The sequence below is a fragment of the Lemur catta genome, chromosome 1, assembly GCF_020740605.2.
Source record: "Lemur catta isolate mLemCat1 chromosome 1, mLemCat1.pri, whole genome shotgun sequence".
Lineage (NCBI taxonomy): Eukaryota > Metazoa > Chordata > Mammalia > Primates > Lemuridae > Lemur > Lemur catta.
In genome coordinates, this window is record NC_059128.1 from 219,262,566 (window position 1) to 219,289,151 (window position 26,586).

Consider the following 26,586-nt stretch of genomic DNA (forward strand, 5'->3'; position numbering starts at 1 on the left):
TAAACCATTTTTTTTTTTCCAGGCTATCCTTGTTATCCAGAGAAAAATCTTCCAGTCTCTTGTCTGAAGGCTATGAGTCAGGCTGCAAGTATTCTGAAAGCAGGGCAGAGGAAAGGAGCTTAGTGTGTTGACTTTCATTGACTCCATCTTTTTTATTCTGGTACTTCAACTTTTCCTGACTCCCTGACAAGAATAGGGGCCTCTCTGGTTCAATTTCTCCCAAAAGAAATGTAAACTGAGTCTGTTCTTTTTCCCCCCAGAGGATGGGGTTATATTTCCATGGATGTATGGGATAAAAGAGGAGTCCTAAAGGGCCTTTGGTAACTTTCTACGCAGTTTTTCAATTAATTCCTCGTTTCCAGCATGTGTATCACACCCCCACCACCACACACACGATATTGTGTGCCTCTAAATTAAAGCCTCTAAATTAAAGCCTGCAGGATTTTTACAAGGGAAATTGATGCACTTCTCACAGACATTCCCACCTGTAAACACTTAGGTTATGTGTCCCCTTCCTCTGCTTAGCCAGGTGCCACCTCTCCACCACTTTAGTCTTTCAATGTGTATTGAAACCTCTTGCACACTACTGTCTCCTCTCCTATTATCTTTGCCCTTGTAATATTTTTAAAAAAAATTTTTCTGTCATCTTAGTTGGATCTTGGGAGGGAGAATAAAGAAAAGTATGTAGTCAATATGCTATGTTTAACCAGAAGAGATTCTCTTAATATCATAGTTAAAAATCATGCTGTTTGATAGGTCTACACATATAAACTTAGAAATGTTACTGTATGTCATTTTTTATTTACAAAGATATACTGATCTCACATTAGTGGGAAACACAATATTACTTTTTTGACTAGCGATGACACATATGTGCTTAAATGTCCACCTCCTCTCAAGGTACATACAGTGTTTACTTGTTAGATCTGGCTATGGTAGGAGTGCAGGGCACACTGGTTGTGGAAAGGAGCCAAGAGTAGTACAACTGTTAAGCCTGGGTTAATTTTGCCATCTTTACTAAAACGCACAATTACATCTATCTTAAACAACCTCTCATTTTCCACTAGACTTTGAGTAATCTAAGGTTGTGTCCTCTATTGTCTTTATATCTCATCTTCTAACTCAGTATCCTGCATATAGGAGGAAATATTTATTAGCCAACTATAAACTAATAGTTTACAATTTCATGTACCATGAAAATATTTGTTTCTTCTTTTTTAGAAATCTGCTCAGCATCTCATTTCTGAGAGAACTTTCCTCGCCCTTTCTCTATGCATAAAGTTGGGAAAGATATCATTGTCTTATGATCAGAGATGACTGGTCCAAGGTGGGCATCTAATTCAAGCCAGGTCACCCAAAGCTCCCCATGACCCCTTGACCAGTTGGTTCAGGGGTGAATACTTGAACTAAGCTGGACATGACACCCTGAGAATCAGTCTGTCTCCAGTGACTCTCCTCACACACCGGGGGCGGGGGGGGGGGGGGAGGACCAGGCTGAAATACAAAAAAAATATGAAACAGGTATACAAAAAGGGGAGAGATAAGGCACGTAGCAAGAGAATCCCCGACTCCTGGTGTGTCTAAGGCCCATTCATATTCTGCGACTTGGGAATGTTAAGAGTTCAGAGAAATACATTAAAGGAAGTTTCATATATGTTAGGGGTATAGAATAAAAAGTTTAAAAAGAGACCTGATACAGTTACATATATTAGTCCACTCAAAAGAAAATGACTTGAGGCTGGGCGCGGTGGCTCACGCCTGTAATCCTAGCACTCTGGGAGGCCGAGGTGGGTGGATCGCTCGAGGTCAGGAGTTTGAGACCAGCCTGATAGAGACCCCATCTCTACTAAAAATAGAAGCTAGAAACATATTTTATATCCTAACCTACTACACATATGGCTGAAAAAATGTTTCATGAAATAACTCTTTTACTGTGTGCAGTATACTCTGATTATTTCAAATTAGTGTCATCCACTAAACAGATTTCATAACCCGCTAATGCACTGGATTTTTTTTTCGTTCTTTCATCTTGCATAATACATTGGTTTTTAACATGAGCTGAACACCCAGGGCATTTAAAAATTTAAACAAAACCAAAACTGATGCCCAGATAAGCCCCTGAAGACTCTGATTCAATTGGAATGGGATGGAGCTTGAACACAGAGTTCGTTACACTTCCCAGACGATTCTAATTAGCAGAAAAACTAAACTAATGGGTCACCTGAAGCTTGAGGACTGCCCTAGAGAAACACTTGCACATATCCACCAAGATACATGTTCCAGATAATCCACAGCAGCATTATGCATGAAAATGACACAAATATCTACTGATAGGAAACTGGTTAAACAAGTTACAGTACACTTATACAGTGTAATAGTATATAGCAGTGAAAATGAACAAACTACAGCTACATATATGAATATCAGCAGCGAAAATAAATGAACTACAGCTGTACATATCAAATCTCTAAAACATAAAGCTGAATGAATAATGTGTCCTAGAAAAAGTACAGACAGTATAATTCCTTTCAGAAAAGGTTCCAAAGCAGGCATGCCCAAGCCATATATTATTTGAGAATGAAAAAATGTTATAAAATTATAATAAAAAGTCAAAGAATAAAAAAATGCAAAACTCTGAATGGTGGACATTGGGAAGGGGGAGGAGAAGATAGCATGGGGTGCGAAAGACAGGGACTTCGGAGGCACTGATAAAATTCTAGGCTGGGTGGTAAGTACAAGGGTGTTTTATTAAAATGTATGTATTATATATACTATTGTGTGTATGATGTCAACACAAAGTAAAATATTAAAACAAAATTATACTTATATAAAGTCCTAAAACAGGCTAAACTGATTGAACGTAAAAAAAAAAAAAAAATCACACAGTAGTTGCCTGGAGGCAGGGGAGGATTAGGTTAACTGGGATAGAATGTTAAAGAATTTTCTGAGGAGATAGAAATGGTCTATTATGTGACATGGTGATAGTGATTATGGCTTACATGGGTGTATCATCCATCTGTCAAAATTGTACAGTTAATATTTGTGCATTTTGATATTTGCAAATTTTATTTAAAAATAAGAGACAAGTGAATGCAGAATGATTATAATTGTTGAAGCTGGATGATGGGGTTATTACCATATTCTTTCTACTTTGTATATGTTTGATATTTTCTATAATACAAATTTGTAAGAAGATGAAAAAATTAGATAAGGCAAGTTTTTTTTAAAGAGCTTGTAAAGCTTTAAGATTAGCACTAAAAAGTTTTCACATCTTAACTATAAACAAAAGAAAACAAAGACTTCAGAAATCATCAATAAAAACTGAATGGGAAGTACTCTCACCCTGCCTTTGTTAAGCAGGGACCCTGAGTTAGTTGTAGCTGAAAATTCTGAGAAAAGGAATGGAAAGAAGGGGTTTAGTAAAGGAGGATAAAACTGGAAGATCCGCCAAATGATCAGAGAGATGGGTATGCTCTTTCACATTTATGCAAACGCACGTTCAATTTGTTCACAAATCCTTCCATTAACCAAAGTCAAGTTACTAGACTGTCCCCACTTTCTCTTTTGTTTTGTTCATTTTATCATCTTCTATTCCCCTTTCCAATGCTGTCCAAGTATATTTTATTCTATTTTAAGGAATAGAATCCTTGGACTCTGATTCTCCATAGGTATGTAATTTCCACTCTTTTAGCAAGTTCTTCTAGTACTAAACTCCATCATTTTTTTCTAACCTCCATAAGTTTAAATGCAGTGTTTACACTGCCATTTTTAGGTTTTCCCACTTGAAATGCACTGATTTATTACTTTGGAAGATAATGGATTTGTCGTTCTGCAAAACACACACTTCTTCAACTTCTTCCCATGCATAATTTTTGGTTCATTGTTTCATTTTCCCCTTTATCATTTACCTGATCCAGTCCAAGTACATTTTGCATTCTCAAACATGCCAAATACACACTCTATTGCTTCTGTTAAATAAACTTTAAAAGCATACTTCCATTAGGCTTTTCAGTTATGACTTTACATGAAATCTTAATAAAAGCAAAATTAGGTGGGGGCAGTGGTTCACGCCTATAATCTCAGCACTGTGTGAAGCCAGGAGTTCAAGAGCTGCCTGAACAACATAGAAGGACCTCCGTTCTCTACAAAAAACAGAAATATTAGCCAGGCCGGGTGGCATGCTTGAGTCCAGGAGTTTGAGGGTACAGTAATTATGATTGCACCACTGCACTCCAGCCTAGGTGACAGAGTGAGATGCTATCTCAAAAAAAAAAAAAAAAAAAAGGCTTGCAATTACAAATAACTGTAATTATTACACTAAAATAAATGAACAGGTTTTCAACTGTTCAATGATTATGTCCTGTCTACAAATCTAAATTACCCAAGATTTGATCCTTTATTAATACTCACCCAAATTTTCACTGAATATGTATCATATAATCTCAAATTAAATGTGTATTAAGTATTATTATATACAAAGTACCATTCTTCTTCCACTTGGGTTTACCTCTCCATGTAGGAGATATATCTTTATCTCTGCTTATACCTATTAGCAGCTATCAGAGTCATATTACCATGCTTAATGTGATTAAACAAATGAATTTCTTACCCTTATTCTAATATCCAATATTGTTCGTAATCCCTTATCCAATTCTAAAAATCCAAAAAAAATTGAAAACCAATAGATTTCCTTGTCTATTGACACCAAAACTACTTTAGTAACTTCAACTTATACAAGACTATTTATAGTCTTTATCCTGCCTTTGAATACACTGGTGGTTCTTAACTGGGGGTGATTTTGCCCCGCAGGGAATATCTGGCAATGTCTGGAGACGGTTTGGGTTGTCACAGCTGGGTTGCAAGGTGCTACTGACATCTAGTGGGTAAAAGCTAGGAATGCTATTAAATGCCCTACAATGCACAGGGACAACTCCCTGCAACAATAAATTATTTGGCCAGAAAATATCAATAGTGGGCAAGGCCTGGTGGTTCACGCCTATAATCCTAGTACTCTGGGAGTCTGAGGCTGGAGGATTGCTTGAGCTCAGGAGCTCAAGACCAGACTGAGCAAGAGAGAGACCCCCATCTTTACTAAAAATAGAAAACATTAGCTGGGCATGGTGACTAATGCCTGTAGTCCCAGCTACTCAGGAGGCTGAGGCAGGAGGATCACCTGATCCCAGGAGTTTGAGGTTGCTGTGAGCTAAGGCACTGTAGCCTGGGTGACAGAGCGAGACTGTCTCAAAAAGTCAATAGTGCCTAGGCTGAGAAACTGCAGACTAGACAATATTTTGCTGAAGACACATCAATGTGTTGATTACTAAGTCTTCTTCAGATATGTCTGAGGGCATTTATCGAATACATGATAAAAAGACAGTATTTATTACTCAAAGATCAGAAAAATTCTTAATTCCAACACACAGTTGGCTCTAGGAATTTCAGACAGCGGACTATGGACCCTCTATCACCATTCTATTTAATAATAACAACAGATCTTCCTCAAATATATTGTGATTTGTATCCCATTAATGTCAGGAAGCCATAAATTATAGCTAAGGTCTCAGAAAATAAAGAAGATGAACAGAGAAATTCATTGGCCATAACAAGCAGGATGAGTAACAACTTTATAGCTTTATTCTTTTTTATCACAATTTAAAATAAACTAGCCTTTTAAATATTGCCTATATATTAACATTAGTGTTTTCTTGATTATGTTTTATTGTTCTTACCAAAAAAGATATCGACATGGGATACTATAATATAATAAATCAATACTTGGGACTCGCAAAACCACAAGAGTTGTTTACCTTTCTCTGTGCCTGAGAATATGGAGATGATTTTATTCCTGGGCTTTTTTTCCTCTGGAACAGATGGCAAAGGTTTCAAACTGTGATTGGCTGACAAAGGGTCTTTGCCTCCAGTGCTAAAAATGGTACTGCTCATTCGCACAGGAGGTGCCGGAGGCTTGTCTTCCAGTTCTCCGTTATCAGACATGATTCAGAACTATGAAATGGCCTGAAACATATAGGCAAAAAAAAAAAAAATACAATTAATAACAAAATAAAGAGTTACAAGCACAAAATAGTAGCAACTACTCCTTGCCACAACTCCAAATTAGAAAATGTTATCCATTTAGAGTAACATTTGCAAAATCTGGAAAAATCAATGTGAAATAGATGTAACTGGTTATCAACAAAGGTAATCTCCCCTAATAAAGTTGGTAAATGGTTGGCTAAGTTCCGGAATGTTTGAAAAGCCAAGTGGAAAGCATGATCACACTAATATAGCAAAAGCTATCCATGTAATCAATTGATTCTAAGAGACTGTTCCAACAAAAAGACAGACAACATGGAATCTTAAAATAAGAGAGTTCCAAAGAGGAAGAATATGTTCTGAGCAGCCAATCACAGGATATCTCTGTTAGGTCTATCTCTAGAGCAGTAATGGATGCCTGGCTGTTAAAACCTATCAAACACCCCTCTGATTCCTTGCACACCAGCCCTGTGGTTACAACTTAGCCTTCACATAATCTTTCCTAAAGGATTCCTAAAAGACTGTGCTACCGATGTAGTATTTGGTCTCTCTGAAAACTTGATATTCTAATTTACACACATTAGTCTCTTCTGAGTTTTATAGTCATAAGAAGCTTGATCAACCTAGGTACACTGACAAAATCAAATCCAGAGCTTGGCTGAGAACCAGAGTATGGCCACAACCCGCCCCCCCCGCCCAGGTTCTGTGACACTGTAATCCCCTGACTAGACAACTTCTCTTATCCACATGGTTAATTTAGTGGAAATTTTAACTTTGTTTCTACATACTTATAGGTATATATTTTATGTCTTTAAAAAAAGTGGATTGTATACATTAAAATCAGTAGTAAAAGGGAGGGGATCCCTAACTTACACATTAGTTCTGATATAAAAAGGTAACAACACACTTTCCCACTAAACAAGGTTTTGTTGGGTTTTTTTTTTCCTTTGAAACAGAGTCTCACTCTGTCGTCCGAGTTGAGTACTGTGGCATCATCACAGCTCATCACAACCTCAAACTGCTGACCTCAAGCGATCCTCCTGCCTCGGCCTCCCTGAGTGCTAAGATTATAGGTGTGAGCCACCGTGCCCAGCCCTAATCAAGATTTTGTTCGGTAATTGTATCTTGATTTGATTATAAGGTTATTTAATGCATCAAAGTAAACAAAACTTTATGTACATACAAAGAATGCCAACTGTTTTTAGAGAAAATTAAAAATAAATTTTCATTTTATTTTTTAGTTTGAATGCTAATACCTGAAGAAAAGTAGGCTCGATTTGAGAACTAGGGGATGAAGAGATTATTATGCCTAATTCTACTCCAAATCTTATAGCTTTTCTTTTCCTCCATGAGAGTATGTTACCAGGACTACTGTATATTTTATCTGCCAAAATGACAATTATTTTTCAGCCTACAAGAGTAAGAATGAGAGAAGGTAAAGGAGGAAAAACATATATTTTGGGGGATAACTAGCTAGAGAAGAGCTGGGAAAGAGGAGTAAGAAAGATCTAGATCTCTGTGTGAAAATGACTGACTGGTCCAAGGAAGGTATGAGGGTGGGATCTAAGGTAGTATAGATGACATGCCATCAGCTGATTCTTCCTAACATCATGTGGGGTTTGTTTTAGGGTAGGGTGCATGCAATGTGCAACTGGCTGTTCTTAAGTATGGGCTGCTATCAGTGTGCATTACGAGAGGGGACCTATCTTGCTACAGAAAGAAGGAAGAAAGCTTAGGAACAATATTGCAAGGATTATTTCATGAATGGCTAAATCAAGACAAATGTTTAGGTGTTAACGTGATCATAACACCAAGGCACAGTAGATTATCCCTGGAATAGCTCACTTTCATCTTAATCACCAGTTACAACAGAAACAGCATGCAAAGTTACAATGTTTGGTTTTCAGGTACACTATGAACACATATTAATATGCACTACTTATGTAAATTAAGTGGAAAAAATCAGGATAATGTAACAAAAGCTTCAAAATACATTATAGCATTTATAGAAAAAATGCATCAAAATAGTTTTAAATTTATTTTTTATTTAGTTATATTTTTCACATGAAAAATTTTTGTTTGGTTGGTTTTTTTAGAGATAGAATCTTGCTCTGTCACCCGGCTAGAGTGCTGTGGCATCAGCCTAGTTCACAGCAACCTCAAACTCCTGGGCTCAAGCAATCCTCCTGCCTCAGCCTCCCAAGTAGCTGGGACTACAAGTGCGTGCCACCACACCTGGCTCATTTTGTCTATTTTTAGTAGAGACAGGGTCTCTCTCTTGCTCAGGCTGGTCTCAAACTCCTGACCTCAAGCAATACTCCCACCTCGGCCTCCCAAATTGTCACATCAGAATATTAACAGTGGTTATCTGCAGCTAATAAGTAGTTTTTAACTTAATCACTACCATAAGAGCTGTGGCTAAAAGATGTATTAAAAAACACAGTCAGGACACAATAACTACTTAGTGTAAACAGACCACAAATTCTATCCTTAAGGCTGGCTCATAGATAGAACATGACTAGAAACTGCCAGTGCACCTTAAATTAAAACAAAACAAACAAAAAAACCCGAGCTACATGTTGTCCAGTTTTGTAGTTAACAGCATGAAGTCTGGAGTCAGACAGCTTTCGCTGGAATCCTGGTTCCACTATTTACTTAAATTAAATGTGTAACTCTGGGCAAATTACTTAACTGTGCCTCAGGGTTCCTTGACTTACCCTTTAAAGAAGTATCTGCCTAAACAAAACCCAAATTTAATATTAAACACATGAGTCATAGATGTCCCTAATGAAACTACTTGATGACAAATATGATAGCAACAATTCTAAGTAATATGCCACATTAAGTGATAAGATCTTAATAAATATAAGCATGACCCTTGGTACAATATTGATGCCTCTGCCACCAGCTTAGCTGAAGACTTCATCACTTAATCTCAGGATTTCTCCTAGTCTCATATCTTCAGTTGTCATTCAGAGGGAATTAGAATAAACTCTCGCTTCCTAAAGAGTTTCTGTGTGCTCAGTTTTTTGTTTAGAGAAAGAAGTTAGAACTGGTTAAATACACTTTACTCATCGCATAGAAGATGACTAAAAGTAACACACGATATCACTCTCCCTGGCTACATCTTCCTCAGCAGCTGCCCACAACCTATAGACTGAGGACTAAACTCTAGCATTTAGGGCCATTTAACTCCAAACTGCTGAATTAATCTGATCTCTCATGGATGTACCACTCAAATCCTGTGCTTCATATTGTCCAAATATACCATGGACTTTCCTGGCCTAAATAATTTTTGTGCATATATTTCTACATTCTTAATTTTTCTTCATTCCTTTTATCTACTCAAGCAAATCTTTCAGGTTTAGTAAAAATTATTTCTACGTAAGGTCATTCCTGTCTATCCCTGCTCAAAATGATCTCCCACATCCTCTGAACTCGAGTTACAAAGGAAAATAAATTCAGAGACTATTAAAAATTACAAAGGATTAGAATTCATCTGGCCCATCTCCCTTATTTTATATGTGAAAAAACTAACCCACTAAAAATTAAGTGGTTTGCATGAAGTCACACAAATCTAATTATTAACAGAACTAAGACTAAAATTTAAGTTTCTAACGATCTCATGTTCTTTTTTCCTTACTTATGCTAATATACCGGACCATTCTTTGGCAATGAATTATAACTGTACATCCTTAGTTATTTTATGTTTTTTCCTGTTCAAGACTTCAAGCAATTTAAAGGCAGGGACTATGCATGGATTAGACAACAATGTTTACCGATTCCTGGTACAAGACTCTGTCCCCAGATGAAATACTATTCTTCCTGAATCTATTAGTTTTTTAAATCAAACAGCATTTCACTAAACAACATATAAACTACCCTATTTTAACAAAAATATCTTTGGAAAGATTTACACTTTTCCCCCCTCACGGCTAAGTCATGGACTTCGGTTCTCTTTTCCATAAAGCAGTGTTATTTTTTAGTGCACTGCTGCAACCGACAATGTCTAAGGCCTGAAAAGTGCCGAATACAGGTTGTGATGAGGTTCTTTAAACTCACCTTATATTTTAGCCAAAACCAATAATTGAATACAAAACAATTCATGATAAAATACTGATTTACCTTGTTTTTGCTCCACCATTATTCAAAAATGTTTTATAAAAAAAGAGCAAATGGTAAGTACTGACTCTCTCCAAATTTGTTCAAACACTTTGCTACTTTTCAGTGAAAAACAAGTAGGCGAAACAAAAAGTGTGCCCCAAACACACTGTACTCTTCTATCAGGCCCATTGTTGAACTGTGACACGACTCAAACACAAACAATTCCTCAATTGTCTACTGAAGGAGACTAGGGGTAGCTAAATATACAGCAGAAATGAAAAAAGTAGTGGTGTCTGGAACCAGTCAGTCCAATTAGTGGAAATTACTAAATTTATTAGAGTCCACTGGGATCAACTAGCAGTGGTCCCCAATCTTTTTGGCACCAAAGACTGGTTTCATGGAAGACAATTTTTCCATGGGGGTGGGGTGGGGTGGAGCTCTGCTGCCAGGCAGTGGACCAGTAGACAGTACAGGGGTTGGGGAATGCAGAACTATGGTATTCCAAGTATAAACCATAAACTACTGAAAAATATGATTAATAAAGCATAAGTTTGCTTTACATTTTATGTAAATAACATGTGAGCCTTGATTTTTCAGTACCTCATAAATGCTGTAACACAACACTAATTAATCAGATTTCTAACACTCTCTCAATAAACTGCAGGAGCCCCAACACCAATGATAACCCCTCACACAAAAAGCCTCAAATACCTTTGAGAGCAAAAGAACCAATGAAAACACCTCCAAATCACCTGAAGGTAACAACATAACACTATAAACAGAAGGTTCACAAATCAGAAGGAAAGGGTCCCAGCTACTTAGGAGGCTGAGGCAGGAGGATCACTTCAACCCAGGAGTTTGAGGCTCCAGTGAGCTACAACGATGCCATTGCACTTTACCCAGGGCAAGAGAGTGAGACTCTGTCTCAAAAAAAAAAAACTCTCAGAAGTAAAGAAGTGTTCTCATTTGGTGACAACAGCTATAACATCAGGCCCACTAATAAGAAAGCCAGAAAGAAAAGAGGAAGAGAAGGAAAAGAGATGCAGAAAACACAATCAGGGGACTGTTAAAAAATACAGAAGGAAAATAAAATCTTGCTTCAAACTCAAATAAATAAAGGACTGGATAACATATCAAATCTTTTAAAATGCATGGGTGAGCTAGTAAAACAAAAGGGATGATTCCACGGAGCCCCAAAACAAAGTGAAACCAGAAACTCAAAAGAGTAAGCAATTTACTAATCCAGTTATTCTCGAAGGATTCTGACTAAATCCTGAAGACCTTATGCTTCTACTTTGTTGGCTATCACAGAGGACAGGTGATACAACCCAGAGTCTGCCTACGTTGAAAAGTCTAACAGAAGTCCCTCCCACATGAGGCTAGGATCTAAAAGGCTATAATCTATTTAAAGATAAATCAGGAATAAATCCCTCTGGACAGAAAAGAAGAAGAAAATTTTCAGCATTTTGAGCTTGGTGATGGCAAGCAGGGAAAATAAAGTCTCTGAGAAATCCTAACAACAAAATTTGTGTTTATGATCTGAATTCATGCCCCCATGCGGTCCAAAAAAAACCCCAAAGAGATTTAATTAAATGTGGTCCCAAGTTGGTTATACTTTCTGATGAGTGATAGAAGAAAATATAAAGCCTCCATGGGAGAAATCAACTTCAACACAGGTACCAATAAAGTTCTAAGGGAAAGGAGCACTTCATGTTAAAAATAAGAAAATAAACAAGAAAAACAAGGCACCATGATTGAGAACTAGCCAAAACAGACTGGTGAAATAGATACAGAATGAGCTGACACAGAATACATGTAAGAAGCTTGAAAATAAAAACAGAAAAGAGCAAATATGAAAAACACCATACAGAACATTCAGTAAGAAAAAATATAATACCTGAAAACACAACAGTTGAAGTAAAAAGCAGTACACAGTGGAAGAGAGAAGTAGTGGACTGGGAGATATATCTGAAGAAAGTTCCTAGAATACAACAGAGACACAAAGAGATAGGAAAAAAGGAAAGATGAGTAAGTTGGACAGTCTAACACACATCTATTTGGAGTTCCAGAAGATGACAGAATGAAGACACTTGTTCACAGGGTAAATTAATAGCTGAGAAATTTCCAGAACCGATAAAGAACACAGATCCATAAGTTGAAGAAGTGTAATGAATCAAAAGCAGGACAAAAAATAACCTACAGGTACACACGTCACAGTGACTTTAAGACCATCAAAGACAAAGAGTTCCTAAAATCAGCCAAAGGAAAAAAAAAAGACAGACTTCACAGAAGCAGCAGTTGGACTGTCAGCTTACTTCTTAATATCAACAACAAAAGCAAGACAACAGTAGAATATCCTCAGTGTGTTGAGAGAAAAAGCTGCCAACACAAACTGCAAATCCAACAAAACTATCTTTCAAGAATGAGGTAAATTAGGCTGAGCAAGGTGGCTCACTCCTGCAATCCCAGTGACTCAGGAGGTAAAAGCAGGAGGATCCCTTGAGGCCAGGAGTTCAAGATCAGCCTGGGCAACAGAGTGAGACTTGCTTGCTACAAAATATTTTAAAAAAATTAGCCAGGCATGGTGGCTCCTACCTGTAATTTCAGCTACTTGGGAGACTGATGTAGGAGGATCATTTTAGCCCACAAGTTTAAAGCTACAAATGAGCTATGATCACACCAGACTGGGTGACAGAACAAGATCCTGTCTCTAAAATAAGAAAAAAAAAAAGGTATTTTTCAAAAGATTGGAATCACTACATATTCTTTAATCGAATTCAATTAAGTTGAAAATCAGTAACCAAAAGGTAAACGGAAAAAAACCCATGTTTAGAAATTTTAAAACACCTCTAAAAAAATTGGTTAAGAAGAGACACCATAATGAAAATAAGAAAATATTTAGAATTGACTTAGAATTTAAAAACTATGTATCAGCCAGACACACCTGTAATGCTATCACTTTGAGAGGCCAAGGCAGGAGCATTGCTTGAGGTCAGGAGTTCAAGACCAGCCTGAGCAAGAGCAAGACCCTCTCTCTACAAAACAGAAAATTTAGCCAGGCATGAGGGTGCACACTTATAGTCCCAGCTACTTAGGAGACTGAGGCAGGAAGATCACTTGAGTTTGAGGTTGCAGTGAGCTATGGACGAGGCCACTGCACTCCAGCCTGGGCAACAGAGTGAGACTCTTTAAAAAAAAAAAAAAAAAACCCTCTAGGTTTTTTCACTAACAACAAAAGAACCCAAACAGCAATACAACAACAAAAATCTATTTTGCTGGATCGGATAAACAAAATGTGTCACATACATACAATAAAATTTCAGCCTTAAAAATGAATGAAATTCTGATACATTTTATAACAAGAATGAACCTTGAAAATACTATGCTAAGTAAAATAAACCAAACGTAGGGTGGGAGGGTGAGGGGGGCCTAAGGTTACACTAAAACCCTAGACTTCACCACTATACAATATATATAACAAAATTGCACTTGTATCCCTTAAATTTATACCCCCCCCCAAAAAAAGATACAAAGGACCGAGTACCCATAGCTGAAAACATAGATAGAACCATGGGTATACTTGCAGAAAATGCTCCAAGAGTGATGACAATGTACAAATATGTGAAAATAGTGAGCCAGGTTACAATAGCTATGTAGGACAGATCAAGAACATCCAACCTCTAAAAACTTGGAATTTTTGAAAAAGAGGACACAAGTAAGGAATAAATAGCATTTAGTTTATTTATAAAGGATCTATATTTAGAAAAAAATAAGCCAAACAAGGGCAAATACTGTATTAATTTCACTTCTGAGAAGTCAAATTCATAGAGACAGAAAGTAAAATAGAGGTTACCAGAAGCTGGGGAAAGGGTAAAACGGGGAGTTATTGTTTAATGGATACAGAATTGGGGATGATGAAAACGTCCTGGGAAAGGATAGTAGTGATGGTTGTATAACCATTGTGAATGTATTTAATGGCACTGATTTGTACACCTAAAAATGGTTAAAATGGTAAATTTTGTCATGTATATTTCACCACCAGCACAACAAAAAACGGTGCAGAATGTGAGGCACTTAAGGACACTTACAGCTCTAAACTTTTACATTAGAAAATGAAAACTAAGAATTAACAAGTGTCCAACCTAAGAAGCTCCCAAAATAGCAAAATAAACCTAAAGAAAGTAGAAAGGAAATAATAATCAAGATAAAAGCAAAAAATTACGGAATAGAAGAGTAATATATGATAGAGAAGATAAAGCTAAAGGTTGAGTCTTACACAAAACTAGTAAAACATCTCTGGCAAAATTAATCAAAACAGAAAGAAAGCAAAAATAAACAACATCAGGAATGAAAAGCAGTTCTACAGGCATTTTGTGAGCAGAGGTCATAAATATTAGATGTTCTGCAATGTACTCACAACTCCTAAACATCCTACTATGTATTGATTTATAATTTTAAAAAATTATAATTATCTGAACCTACTACAAAAGATATTTTTTGCAGTTTTTGCACCAAATTTTCCAGTTATGGAATCACTATCTAAACCAAGAATAGTTTATACTTTGTTCTGCTCAGATTTTACCAAGACATTTACTCACAATTTAGAAAATCATGTCACCAAGAGTGCCGTGCTCATGCTGGCTGAGTCACTGACAGTGGTCCTTACGTATGAGACTGTACTCTGGCCCAGCCTATGCACAGACACAAGCCTCTGTCACTTCATAATGACAGTATAGTGGTGATCAGTATTTACAAATGGAAATATATAATATAAATTGTTTTGTCTTTTATTTCTTCTTTCTTTCATATTTAGAACATTATATTGATTTTTCTAGAACATTATATTGAGGATAGGTCTAATAATCTATGATTTTCATTTCATAGGAAAGTAGTATAACATAGCATTTAAGAGCACAGACCCTTTGACTCAGATATCCTATTTCTTGTAATCTATTCCAAGGATACTCTGGCAAAAATACAAAGATATATGCACTAGGATTTTTTAAAAATTCATATAAACATTAGTTTAGAGAGGTTGTTAGGCAGATTAGATAATTACATTAGACAAAAATGAAAACACGTTCCTCTTTAATGACATCTAGCTTATGTTTCTGCGTATTTTGTACTAATTATTTAATTACTTGCAAAATCAACTATACTTGTGAATGGGGAAAAAAGCTAAACAATCTTAGCATCATGACTAGTTTCAACTTCACAGGCACTGACCGTATTTTCTTAACATAACTGCCAACATTCAGCCCCTTCTGGAATTGGGGGGCATAAGGCCAAGTGAGTAGTCTGTCATCTCTAATGCGGTGATGTGAAAATTTGAATTTGTAACCAATTCCCATATGAATCAAGTCTTTAATATTAGAATAGCAGACTTATCTGTTTAAAGGGCAGTTAAAGTTGTCAAATATGCTCCAAATTTTTCCAGTCATGTGCCAAAGATTCAAACTCTCCCTGTTCAAAAAAGGAAGTCAGTTTACCAACTCTTTGCTAATTAAATGATGCAAAATTAAGTATTGTCAATGCCCAATAGTGAAGCACAGCTCCTCTTCTTTCCTAAAGGAAAACAAATAATGACTAGACTTCCACAAAGTTCTAAAATCAAATATATAAGGAAGACATATTCAGAGAAGTCTAGCTTTTAACTTGGTCCTCTCCATTTTGTTCCCTCCCTTCCCCAGTGTAACCATTAAAAGAAATTATGGTTCCTCACTCCCCTGCCCTTCTCCCAAGAAACACACACACACACACACACACACACACACACACACACACACACATACAAATGGTAACTATGGGTGGTGATGGATGTGTTAATTAATTTGATAGTGGTAATCATTATACAGTGTGTATGTATATCAAATCATCATGTTGTACACTTTGAATATATACAGTTTTGTCAATTATACCTCAATAAAGCTGGGAAAAAATTTGGTTTATCCTTCCATTTAAAAAGAATATATAAGCATGTGTATGTGTGTGTATTGATATACCTCCTTCTCCCCACCCCCTTAGGTAATTGGTGGCATACCATACATATATTTTCCTCTCATCTTGCATTTTCACTTAGTATACCCTGGAGATCACTCCATAGCAGTATATAATTTTTCTTATTAGTTTTTATAACTTCATAATACTTTAATATGTGATGTACTGTAGTTAATTCAGCCATTCCCCTATTTATGGCCATCTCAGTTGCTTGCAGTCTTTTGCTGTTACAGATAATGCTACAATAACATCCTAGTGTATCCAAGGTGGGTACCCTGGGAGGTTACCCTACCAGGCTCTGTCCAAATGGCATAGGGAAGCATGGGGCTCTGCCCCATGATGGAACTTTGTAGAATGAATAACATTGCTTGTAATAAGATACCAGAAAGGCCCAATCTAACAGTCCATTGCTCACTACAAAAAAAAATGATAAAAATCCTTGTACTGGTTACTTTGCAGACAACACATGAACCTCATTTAGCTTTACAATTAAACCAAACGAGACCAAAACACTGAACAGAATTGAGTGTAAACTGGCAGGGGTTAAAAATTCTCATGTTGTTCTATTCCTACATCTTTAGAGATTAACATATCTACAATAGGAACTTTTTGTATTGTATGTATTACACATTTAACAAATACTCATTAACCAAATTATGACAATGCCTCTATTACTATCTACTATGATGTATCATGTTTTTTCTACTGAACTCTCAGCTTTGTGAGATACTAGTTTTATAGTTCTTTTTATTCTCCAACAGCACCTAGCAAAGTGTTATATACATCATGGAAACTCAAAATGTGTTTTTCAAATAAACAATGTTAGCCAGTTTAGGCAAAGAAACTGCTGCCCCTAATCAAGTTGCATACTGAAAGCCAAATCACTTTTCCTTTTAGTTCCTTCATTCAATCACCAATAAAATAGAATAATACCTCTATTTCCTATTCTCACAGTGAGTAAGCAGGGACAGGAGACTACAGGATCTGAAAAGTGCTTTGAAAAGTTTTTATCTGAATTCATTATTATCACTTTTCTTTTGTTGTCAATGTCTTGCTATATTAGAAGAAACAAGTATCAATTATAAATAAGAGTGTCTACAAAACTACAGATAAATCATTAGGATAAATGCAGACTTGCAGGACAAAATTCAACTGATATTTTGTATACTAAACAGAAAATGAAATGGAAAAAAAAGATACTATTTATACTATCATTAAAAAAATAAAGTTACTAGGACAGAGGTTCCCAAACCTTCTCGGTTCATGACACCCTTGCTACCTCACTAAGTATTTCACAGTGTCTCTAGGCCAAAGGAAATTCCTAACAGCTTCATTTATGTAGTAGTTAGGTCCAAACAACTTCATTAGTATTCTCATCCTAAAATCTTAGTAACTATCTTAAAAAAACACACACACAAATTGAAAGAAAATAATACTTTTATTTCATTCTCAATCTTGAGTACTTATGAATGGGAAACGTGTCTCATGGACACTGAACAACTTTCAAACCTTGGACACCACCCACCCTCATTTCCTGTTCCATACTGACTTTCATGCTTTTAATCTCAGTCAACCACTTCAAAAAGACAGACAACAGCAAGAGAGATCGCCTGAGGCCAAGAGTGTAAGACCAGCCTGGGCAACACAGCCAGAACTCATCTCTAAAAAAGTAAGTAAAAATTTGCCAAGCGCAGTGGCATGTACATGTAGTCCCAGCTACTCAGGAGGCTGAGGCAGGAGGATCGCTTTAGCCCAGGAGTGAGTTCTATGGTGCCACTGCACTCCAGCCCGGACAACAGAGCAAGCCTCCGCCTCAAAGAAAACAAACAAACAAACAAACATTGGAACCCGTACCAGATACCACACCACTTATACATCTTTGCAGATCCTCCTAGCCTCACCTATCCCTTGTTTAAGCTGCTACTCCAGCAACCAGCTATATATTTGCTGTGGTCAACTCTTTCATGCAGGTACAACATGACAACACCTCATTTCATGTCTGAGCTGTACACTGCAATGGCATGTGGCACCCACACATTGGTAATACAGGGGAGTTAACTTGGGGGTAAGCCTCTGGCTAATGGTGATGGAAACAATTATTTCCTTTTCTCATCCAGTGACTTTATATAACTTCCAGGGGGCACAATACAATGAGACTGAGCCATCAGTTACACTTTCATATTGGCTACTGCTCCTTTCATGTTTCACTCCCCCTTTCCCACACTTCTGCTCCCTGGGAATGTACTTCCTAACAAGGAAAAGATATATAAGTCCTCTGCCTCAAGGGAATCCAGGTAAAGAAAGATCCTTACATCATACCAAGATGTACCAAACTAAAGAAAAAGACAAATCACAAGCCAGGATAAATCTGCAACAAAAGTGACAAAAATTATGTCTTGGACATATAAAAAAGACAAGCAAGGCAATAAAATAGTGAGTGAAAGGACGGCCTTGCTAATAAACTAGCTAACTATCAAACAAAAAGAGAAATAAACTCACAGCACATAATTGTCCTTTGAAAACTCACAACAGGCTGGGCGCGGTGGCTCACGCCTGTAATCCTAGCACTCTGGGAGGCCGAGGCGGGTGGATCGCTCGAGGTCAGGAGTTCGAGACCGTGAGACCCCGTCTCTACTAAAAATAGAAAGAAATTATCTGGCCAACTAAAAATATATATAGCAAAAAAAATTAGCCGGGCATGGTGGCGCATGCCTGTAGTCCCAGCTACTTGGGAGGCTGAGGCAGTAGGATCACTTAAGCCCAGGAGTTTGAGGTTGCTGTGAGCTAGGCTGACGCCACGGCACTCACTCTAGCCCGGGCAACAGAGCGAGACTCTGTCTCAAAAAAAAAAAAAAAAAGGAAACTCACAACAGAACTTCCCATTTTGTTTGATTAAATACCTGGGACTCAACTCCTTGTCTTTAAGATTAACCACCTGTGGTATCCTTAAGAGTTCCTTTTCACAGCCTTTAAGAGCCCTAAGCAGACAGCAGGATGCGAGCTTCTTGCTCCAGTTCTTGCTAGACCAGATTCCAAGGACTCTGATAAGCCAGCCTCACAAAGAAGAAAAAAAATAAAAAAGCAGCTGCAGCAGCTATGTAACTGTTTTTGCTATCAGCTGGTAACAATCACTTTTGTCTTTTTTCTTTCTCTTAAATCCCTAATAAAAACCAAGATCTCTTGTCCTCCATGCTGATACTTTTCCTTTCTCTTTGTGTTGTGTCCTTCTCACCCTTTGGGAAGTAAAATAAATTTTCTTTCTTTAAAACCATTCTAATCTTTGTGCGAGAAAAACTTCTCTACCTGTGCAGTGAGCTCCTCACCCTAACAATGAGCATATGACATGAACTGTCATTTCATAGATGACAAACAGCGAACACACATGAGAATATGCCCAACTTCAGAAATTGTGGAAATGTAAATTAAAGCCTCTAGCAAGGGTTGGGGAACCTGCGGCCTTAGGGCCATATATGGCCTTCTAGGTCCTTAAGTGTGGGTGGCCTTTTGACTGAATCCAAATTTTATAGAACAAATCCTTTTATTTTTATTAATACATTTTTGTTCATCTTTTATATTTTTATTTTTAAAATGAATGTATTTAAAATACCAAAGAATAAAATAAGTTTCAATGAAATAATCCTCCCAGATTGACTGGCACAGTTATAACATTAGTAAGCCATAGGGCTAAACTGACAGCTGTCCAAGCTCATGATTTAGTTCTAACTTCCCCCGCCTGACTGGCACCACTACCGCACAAGGCTGGTTGGTGAGAGTTTATGGGGGTTGAGTTTGCCAGTCTCTTATCAGCTTTTCACAATGGTGCACTGTGTTTCTGTTTGAAGTGGAATTTGTGAACAGTTGTACAGCTTGACAGTATTTTTTTAATGCTGTCTGCTTAACAGCCCATGATGTTAAAGAAGACCAAGAGAACACTGAAGGAAGGAAACAGATTTCTTTTTTTTTTTTTGAGACAAAGTCTCACTGTGTTGCCCGGGCTAGAGTGAGTGCCGTGGCGTCAGCCTAGCTCACAGCAACCTCAAACTCCTGGGCTTAAGCAATCCTACTGCCTCAGCCTCCCCAGTAGCTGGGACTACAGGCATGCGCCACCATGCCTGGCTAATTTTTTTTTATATATATATATATATATATATATATATATATTTTAGTTGACCAGATAATTTCTTTCTATTTTTAGTAGAGACGGGGTCTCGCTCTTGCTGAGGCTGGTCTTGAACTCCTGACCTCGAGCAATCCACCCGCCTCGGCCTCCCAGAGTGCTAGGATTACAGGCGTGAGCCATGGCGCCCAGCCAAAAACAGATTTTTTAATGAGGATTGGGAATTGCAATATCATCTTGTTCTTGCTAAAGATGATTTGCTTGCTTTGTGATACTGCAATATCAATATTAAAGAAACTCAATGTTTATCAGCATTATAACACTCATAAGGACCACAAATATTTTAAATTAGAGGGACAGGTGAAAAAGGTTACACTGCAGAAATTAAAAGATGAAAAACAAAAGCAATGACAATTCTTTCATGCAGCAATTAGACCTGGAAATAATGCCACTGAAGCAACTTATAAAGTAGGTTATATACTTGGGAAAAAAGGGAAGCCATTCAGTGATGTAGACATTGTGAAAGGATGCACTGTCGAAGCTGCAGAATGCTTAGACCCTGATAACGTCTCAAAGTACAAACATCTGCCTCTTCTGAGGGGAACCATAACTGATCGGCAGCATTAATTAGCATTCAACTTAACAGATCAACTTCATGCAATACTTCAAAAGGAAAATATGTATTATTCAATTACTTTCGATGAATCAACTAATACTTCTGACTCAGCACACTTTTTATTTATACTTCCTTCAGGTCATAACATAAGATTTTCTTTGCTATGAAGAGTTACTCACTTTGGGCACTCTTATGAACAGAACACGGGGAATAGATATCTTCAACAACTTTCAAGATAAATCTTGTGAAGCTGGACTGAATCTGGTAAATTTAGTGAGTGTATGTACAGATGGTACACCTTCCATGACAGGAAAACATGAAGAATTTATTGCACAGATAAAAAAAATATTAACAGATCTAGATGCTCTCATTTCTTTTCATTGTATCTTGCATCAGCAAAATCTCTGTGACACTTTGCAATGAGTTACAAGTATTGTTAACTATATTCCTGCAAATGCAACACAGTATAGCCAGTTTCCTAACAAGCTGAAGTTGAACCATGAAGTATTCAGTGTGTTCTAAAGTGTGTTGGCTATTGTAGGGACAGTTGTTAGTCAAAATTTTATCTCTGTGAGAGCAGAGAGTTAAATTTTAAGAACAGAATCAGCAACATGAATTACTGAAAGAAGATTTCTACAAGAATGCAGATTTCTGTGTGATATCATGTCAAATCAAAATGACTTGAATATTTCTTTGCAAGGTAAAACTAACTCTATATATGATATGTGGCAAAAAAAATCCAAAAAATCTTTGAAAAAAGATAGCTTTTTTTCAAAAACTTCTTCAAAAGGAAATTTCAGATGAACATTTTCCCCAGGTAGCAAAGGTCACTGATGAGTAGGATGATGTATGCAAATCATTTGAAGAATACACAGCCATTATAGACCTATTAATTGGAAAATACAATGAAAGGTTCACCAACACTGAGAATCAGGACATCATACTCAAATTAGCACTTCTGCCTCACCTAGTTGATATCATCAAGGTACCTAAAGAACTAAAGATGGAATTGATTGAGCTCTCAAGTAGATGACATTTTAAAGTCACTGTTTGATGCTAAGAAAGATCTAGTTGAAATACAGAAAAATACAGTAGAACACCCATGCCTTTTGCAACATACCCGAAAAATGTTTTCTTGCTTTTCAACCACTACAATCTACATTCTCCTACCTAACCCAAATCAAGACGCCCTTAAGGTCATAAATGACTAATACCCAGCTAGAGGATCAACTGAAAAGCTGCAACCAAATATTGAAATGCTTTCCAACAAAAAGCAGACACAACAAAGTCATTAAAGGTTAGTTAACTTTAAAATTAACATAGTTTTCATTTTTTGAAATTATTATCTAGTAGTTAGATTTTTACAAAATAATGTACATTTTTAAGTATATCTAATTGAAGCTCTTGAATGCGGCCTTATTTGATTACAGCTAAATTAATGTGGCCTTCCAACATGAAAAGGCTCTCCACCCCTGCTCTAGCAGATACCATTTTACACCTTTTACCCTAGCAAAAATTAAGAAGGCTGACCAAAACCATGTGTTAGCAAGGATGTGGCACAAAGAGAATTCTCATACACTGCTGGCAGGAGTGTAAATTGGTAAGACTACTTAAGAAAATTTGCTATCAGTTTGTAAGGTTGACCATCTGTCTAACAAACATATCCCAAAATCTCAATGGCAACAATGGTTTACTTCTTTTTTTTTTTTTTTGAGACAGAGTCTCGCTTTGTTGCCCAGGCTAGAGTGAGTGCCGTGGCGTCAGCCTAGCTCACAGCAATCTCAAACTCCTGGGCTTAAGCGATTCTACTGCCTCAGCCTCCCAAGTAGCTGGGACTACAGGCATGCGCCACTATGCCCGGCTAATTTTTTCTATATATATTTTAGCTGGCCAGATAATTTCTTTCTATTTTTTTTAGTAGAGACGGGGTCTCACTCTTGCTCAGGCTGATCTCGAACTCCTGACCTCGAACGATCCACCCGCCTCAGCCTCCCAGAGTGCTAGGATTACTAGGATTACAGGCGTGAGCCACCGCGCCCGGCCTGGTTTACTTCTAATGGATACTAAGTTTGAGAAAGTTAGCTCTTCTCCTTAAGGTGATTTAGGGATCAAGCCTGCTGCCATCTTCAAGTTCCACCATCTTAACACATCACCACCAAAATGCAAGAGAGTGACTGAGGAGTCATACGGGTTCTTTATCGTCTCAGTCCACAGGTGACATGCCTGATTTGCCCTCATAGATCAAAAGAACCTGGAGCATAGTAGGCAATCAATACGTACCTATTAAATGAATGCATGAGTACAGAGGAGTGAGAGATCACTTTTACCACATCACAATGATGTGAAAGAACATGACTTGATAAATGACTTAAAGGATAGCTTCCACAGATAAAAAGTGGATATAAGGTACTCCAGGTACTCATTAAAGATCACAAATGGCAAGCAGGCTACTCAAATAGCTACCCTGAATGGTCCTGAGTGGCAGGCTGCCACATCATCCTGTATGCTGTGAAGAGAATTCTGAGACTGCATGCCACTTAAGGGAGAGTATAAAATGAAATGAAATAATCCAGCAAAGACAGAGAGGCAAACGAACAAAAACTTCTTACTTAAAAAAAAATGTTTCTTTAAACGGTGAGGAAAGTTTTAAAAAATATTCCTAGACAGTATCAAATTGCACACAGAGGTTAAAAAAAAGTGAAGACTTAAAGGTTTCACTTTACACCTCCCTCTTTCTCCCTTAATTCCAACTATAGGTGCTAGAGACAACAATCATGCTTTATTAATATTCGTATTCCCAGCACTCAGTACAGAGCTTGGCACACAGTATGTGTTTAACAAATGCTTACTAAAATGAACTGAGACTAGGTATATATGTTATAGAAACAAACATCACAAGGTGTTACATATTTTTAAAAGATGCCTTAAAAGAAGAAATGGATCTCAGTTGGCTAAATTTTAGTAAGTACATCAATGGCATGAAAAAAATTTTCCACTATCGAATTAAGATATTTTGGGGATATAGAGTGCTACCACGTAGGAAGATCAGTTCTAAATAGGAATTTGCTCTTAAAGTCATCTTCAAATTATTTCTCTACTTTATAATTTGTTTCCCTACAAACATACCATTCTGTAAACTGTAGTATCCAACATGAATGGCCATACTAACCATATATGGCTATTTAAATTAAATTACTATTAAGTAAATAAAATTCAGTTTCTTAGTCTTATTAGCCACATTTCTAATGCTCAGTACACACATGTGGCCAGTGGCTACCATAGTGGACAGTGCAGTTGAGCATTTCCATCATTGCAAAAAGTTCTAATTGGACAGCACTGCTCTAAACGTTACCCAGGTTTCTATACAACTGCTCCTACATAGTCAGAGAGTCAGAGGAAAACTACTTTTAAGTCAAATATTTCTTTTCTTTTTGTGGGGTGGGGAGGGGAATAGGCTCTCACTCTGTTGCTGGAGATCTCACTCCAGGCTGGAGAGCAATGGCACAATCATAGCTCAATGTAACCTTGGAACTCCTGGGCTCAAGCGATCTTCCTGTCCTAGCCTCCAGAGTAGCTAGGACTACAGTTGTGAACCAGCATTCCCAGCTAATTTTTTTATTTCTTGTAGAGATGAGGTTTTGCTATGTTGTCCAGGGTTGGTCTTGAACTCCTGCCTTAGACTCCCAAAGTGCTGGTATTACAAACATGAGCCACCATGCCCAGCATAAATCAGATATTTCTAAGTCAAAATTGTATATAAACAGATTAAAAACTAAACTTACATGAAAGTTTTAATTTTTTCCTTAAATTTGTCAAAATAGGGAAGCAAACAATTCACTTCTGTACCAAGCTGGTTACAAGGATAACAAGTCAACAAGAACTAGTCTAGATTTAGTAGTATTGGATATTTCTCTGAAAATGGTTCTGCCATTATACATGCTAACCATTTATATAAGCCCAGCCGTCAGTTAACACCCAAGTTATTTGTTTTCATTCTCTAGAAGCACTATCTAATTTTTAAAATGTAAATGTCAAGAAATAGTGTGGCATTATAAAGTCTTTCTCTTTCATGAGAAACCGGAAGTCTTTGGTATCTGGGGGAGGATTAATCTCTATACCTAAACAAGGGCAAGATTCAGTTTCCAATTTGCTTTCCCATATTGAGTCTGCTAGAACCTTGTTCCTAAGAGGAGCATCCATATAAAAATCTTTGGACAAAGAAAAGATGGACTTCCAAGATACAACATTCCATCAGAAAATCTTTACCTAAATGGTCACTTGAATAGCACCAAAATGTCTAGTATTGTCTATTTGACTAACTTGTTAAATAAGTTATGCAAATAAACTTCATATAGTTTAAATATCAAAGATAGACAGTTCCTCAAAGTGTCTGTTTATAAAGGTTATTAGCATTATTACATCAAGGCCAATTTTTTCCTGTAAACAAAGATATAAAAGCAGCAGCAAGCACTGTCATAGAAAGCTTCCCTCCCTGCTATATCCACTCAGACATAATTTATCAGCAATTAACACTGGATATGTCTCTGCAGACAACAAAAATATGTCTATATTCTAATTATTCTAAAATGAACATGTGCTGTTTTTTAATGAGGAAAAACAGTTAAGTCATCTCCAATTAAAAAAAAAAAAAACCACCCAGGCCAGGTGCCGTGGCTCACACCTGTATTCCTAGCACTCTGGGAGGCCGAGGCAAGAGTTCAAGATCAGCCTGAGCAACGGCGAGACTCTGTCTCTACCAAAAATACAAAAATTAGCCACGCGCAGTGGTGAGCGCCTGTAGTCCCAGATACTCCGGAGCGAGGCTGAGGCAGGAGGATTGCTTGAGACCAAGAGTTTGAGGTTGCAGCAAACCATGATGATGCCACTGCACTCTACCTAGGGCAATGGAGCGAACTATGTCTCAAAAAAAAAAAAAAAATCTACTCCTAAGCTCTCTCTCAAATACTAGTTCTTCCTTTACTGTTATAACCTGATAGGATCTCTACTCCTTCTCTGAGCTCCTAGAGTAATTAATATAATTCCCACGCTAGTTATTGATCTAGTATCCTCTCAATTCCATGCTTACTCAGGAAATGGAGCTGGGACTTTTATGCATTTTTCCTTTGCCAGGGGCATGATGTGTTAAGCATTATCAGCAGAGGGTGCTAGAGACACATTATATTAATAGAAGAAAAGAATTTTGTGTCCTGGTTCCAGTTGTCACCCGACTCCTGATGGGTAGGTGGTTCCTCCAGCATCAGGCTCCTACAGGCAAGGTGGCCAGCAGCACTTAATCAACTCTAACTCTGTTCCACCTACTTCCCCCCATCCCCTTCTTGGGCAATTTTGTAGCAGAGTTAACAGCTTTCCCTGGCACCTTTGAGGGCAGATGTCTAGCAACTATGGCCAAGAAATAACCATTATTGGCAATCTTTTCTGCCATTCAGTGATCAATAACCATGCTCTGTCCAACAAGGTCTGGATCTCAGCTCTGGGGGGAGGGAAGGTGTTCTACCTCAGTTGCTCCTTACTTTTGCTATTCTTAGAACTACTTCTATTTACTTCTTACTAGCTAATCCCTCATTACTCAATTTCCTTGTTAGTCAATAATTCTTTTCATGTTCAAATTACTGTATGGTTTCTCTCTCCTGATTGGACCCAGAATGACACAGTCCCATCCTCTGGTATGGTACTTACACACTTCCTTTAACTCAGTCAC

The 26,586-nt window shown here is 37.3% G+C and overlaps 1 protein-coding gene across 1 annotated transcript in view; it reads right to left on the reverse strand.

The window, feature by feature from the left end:
• Positions 1-26,586, reverse strand: part of PAK2 (p21 (RAC1) activated kinase 2) — an 87,864-nt gene that overhangs the window by 39,209 nt on the left and 22,069 nt on the right. Inside the window, exon 3 of the mRNA XM_045540017.1 lies at positions 5,808-6,015. Within this exon, the coding sequence (XP_045395973.1) occupies positions 5,808-5,994 (187 nt within the window). The 5' untranslated portion in view covers positions 5,995-6,015. The remainder of the gene's footprint in view (positions 1-5,807; positions 6,016-26,586) is intronic.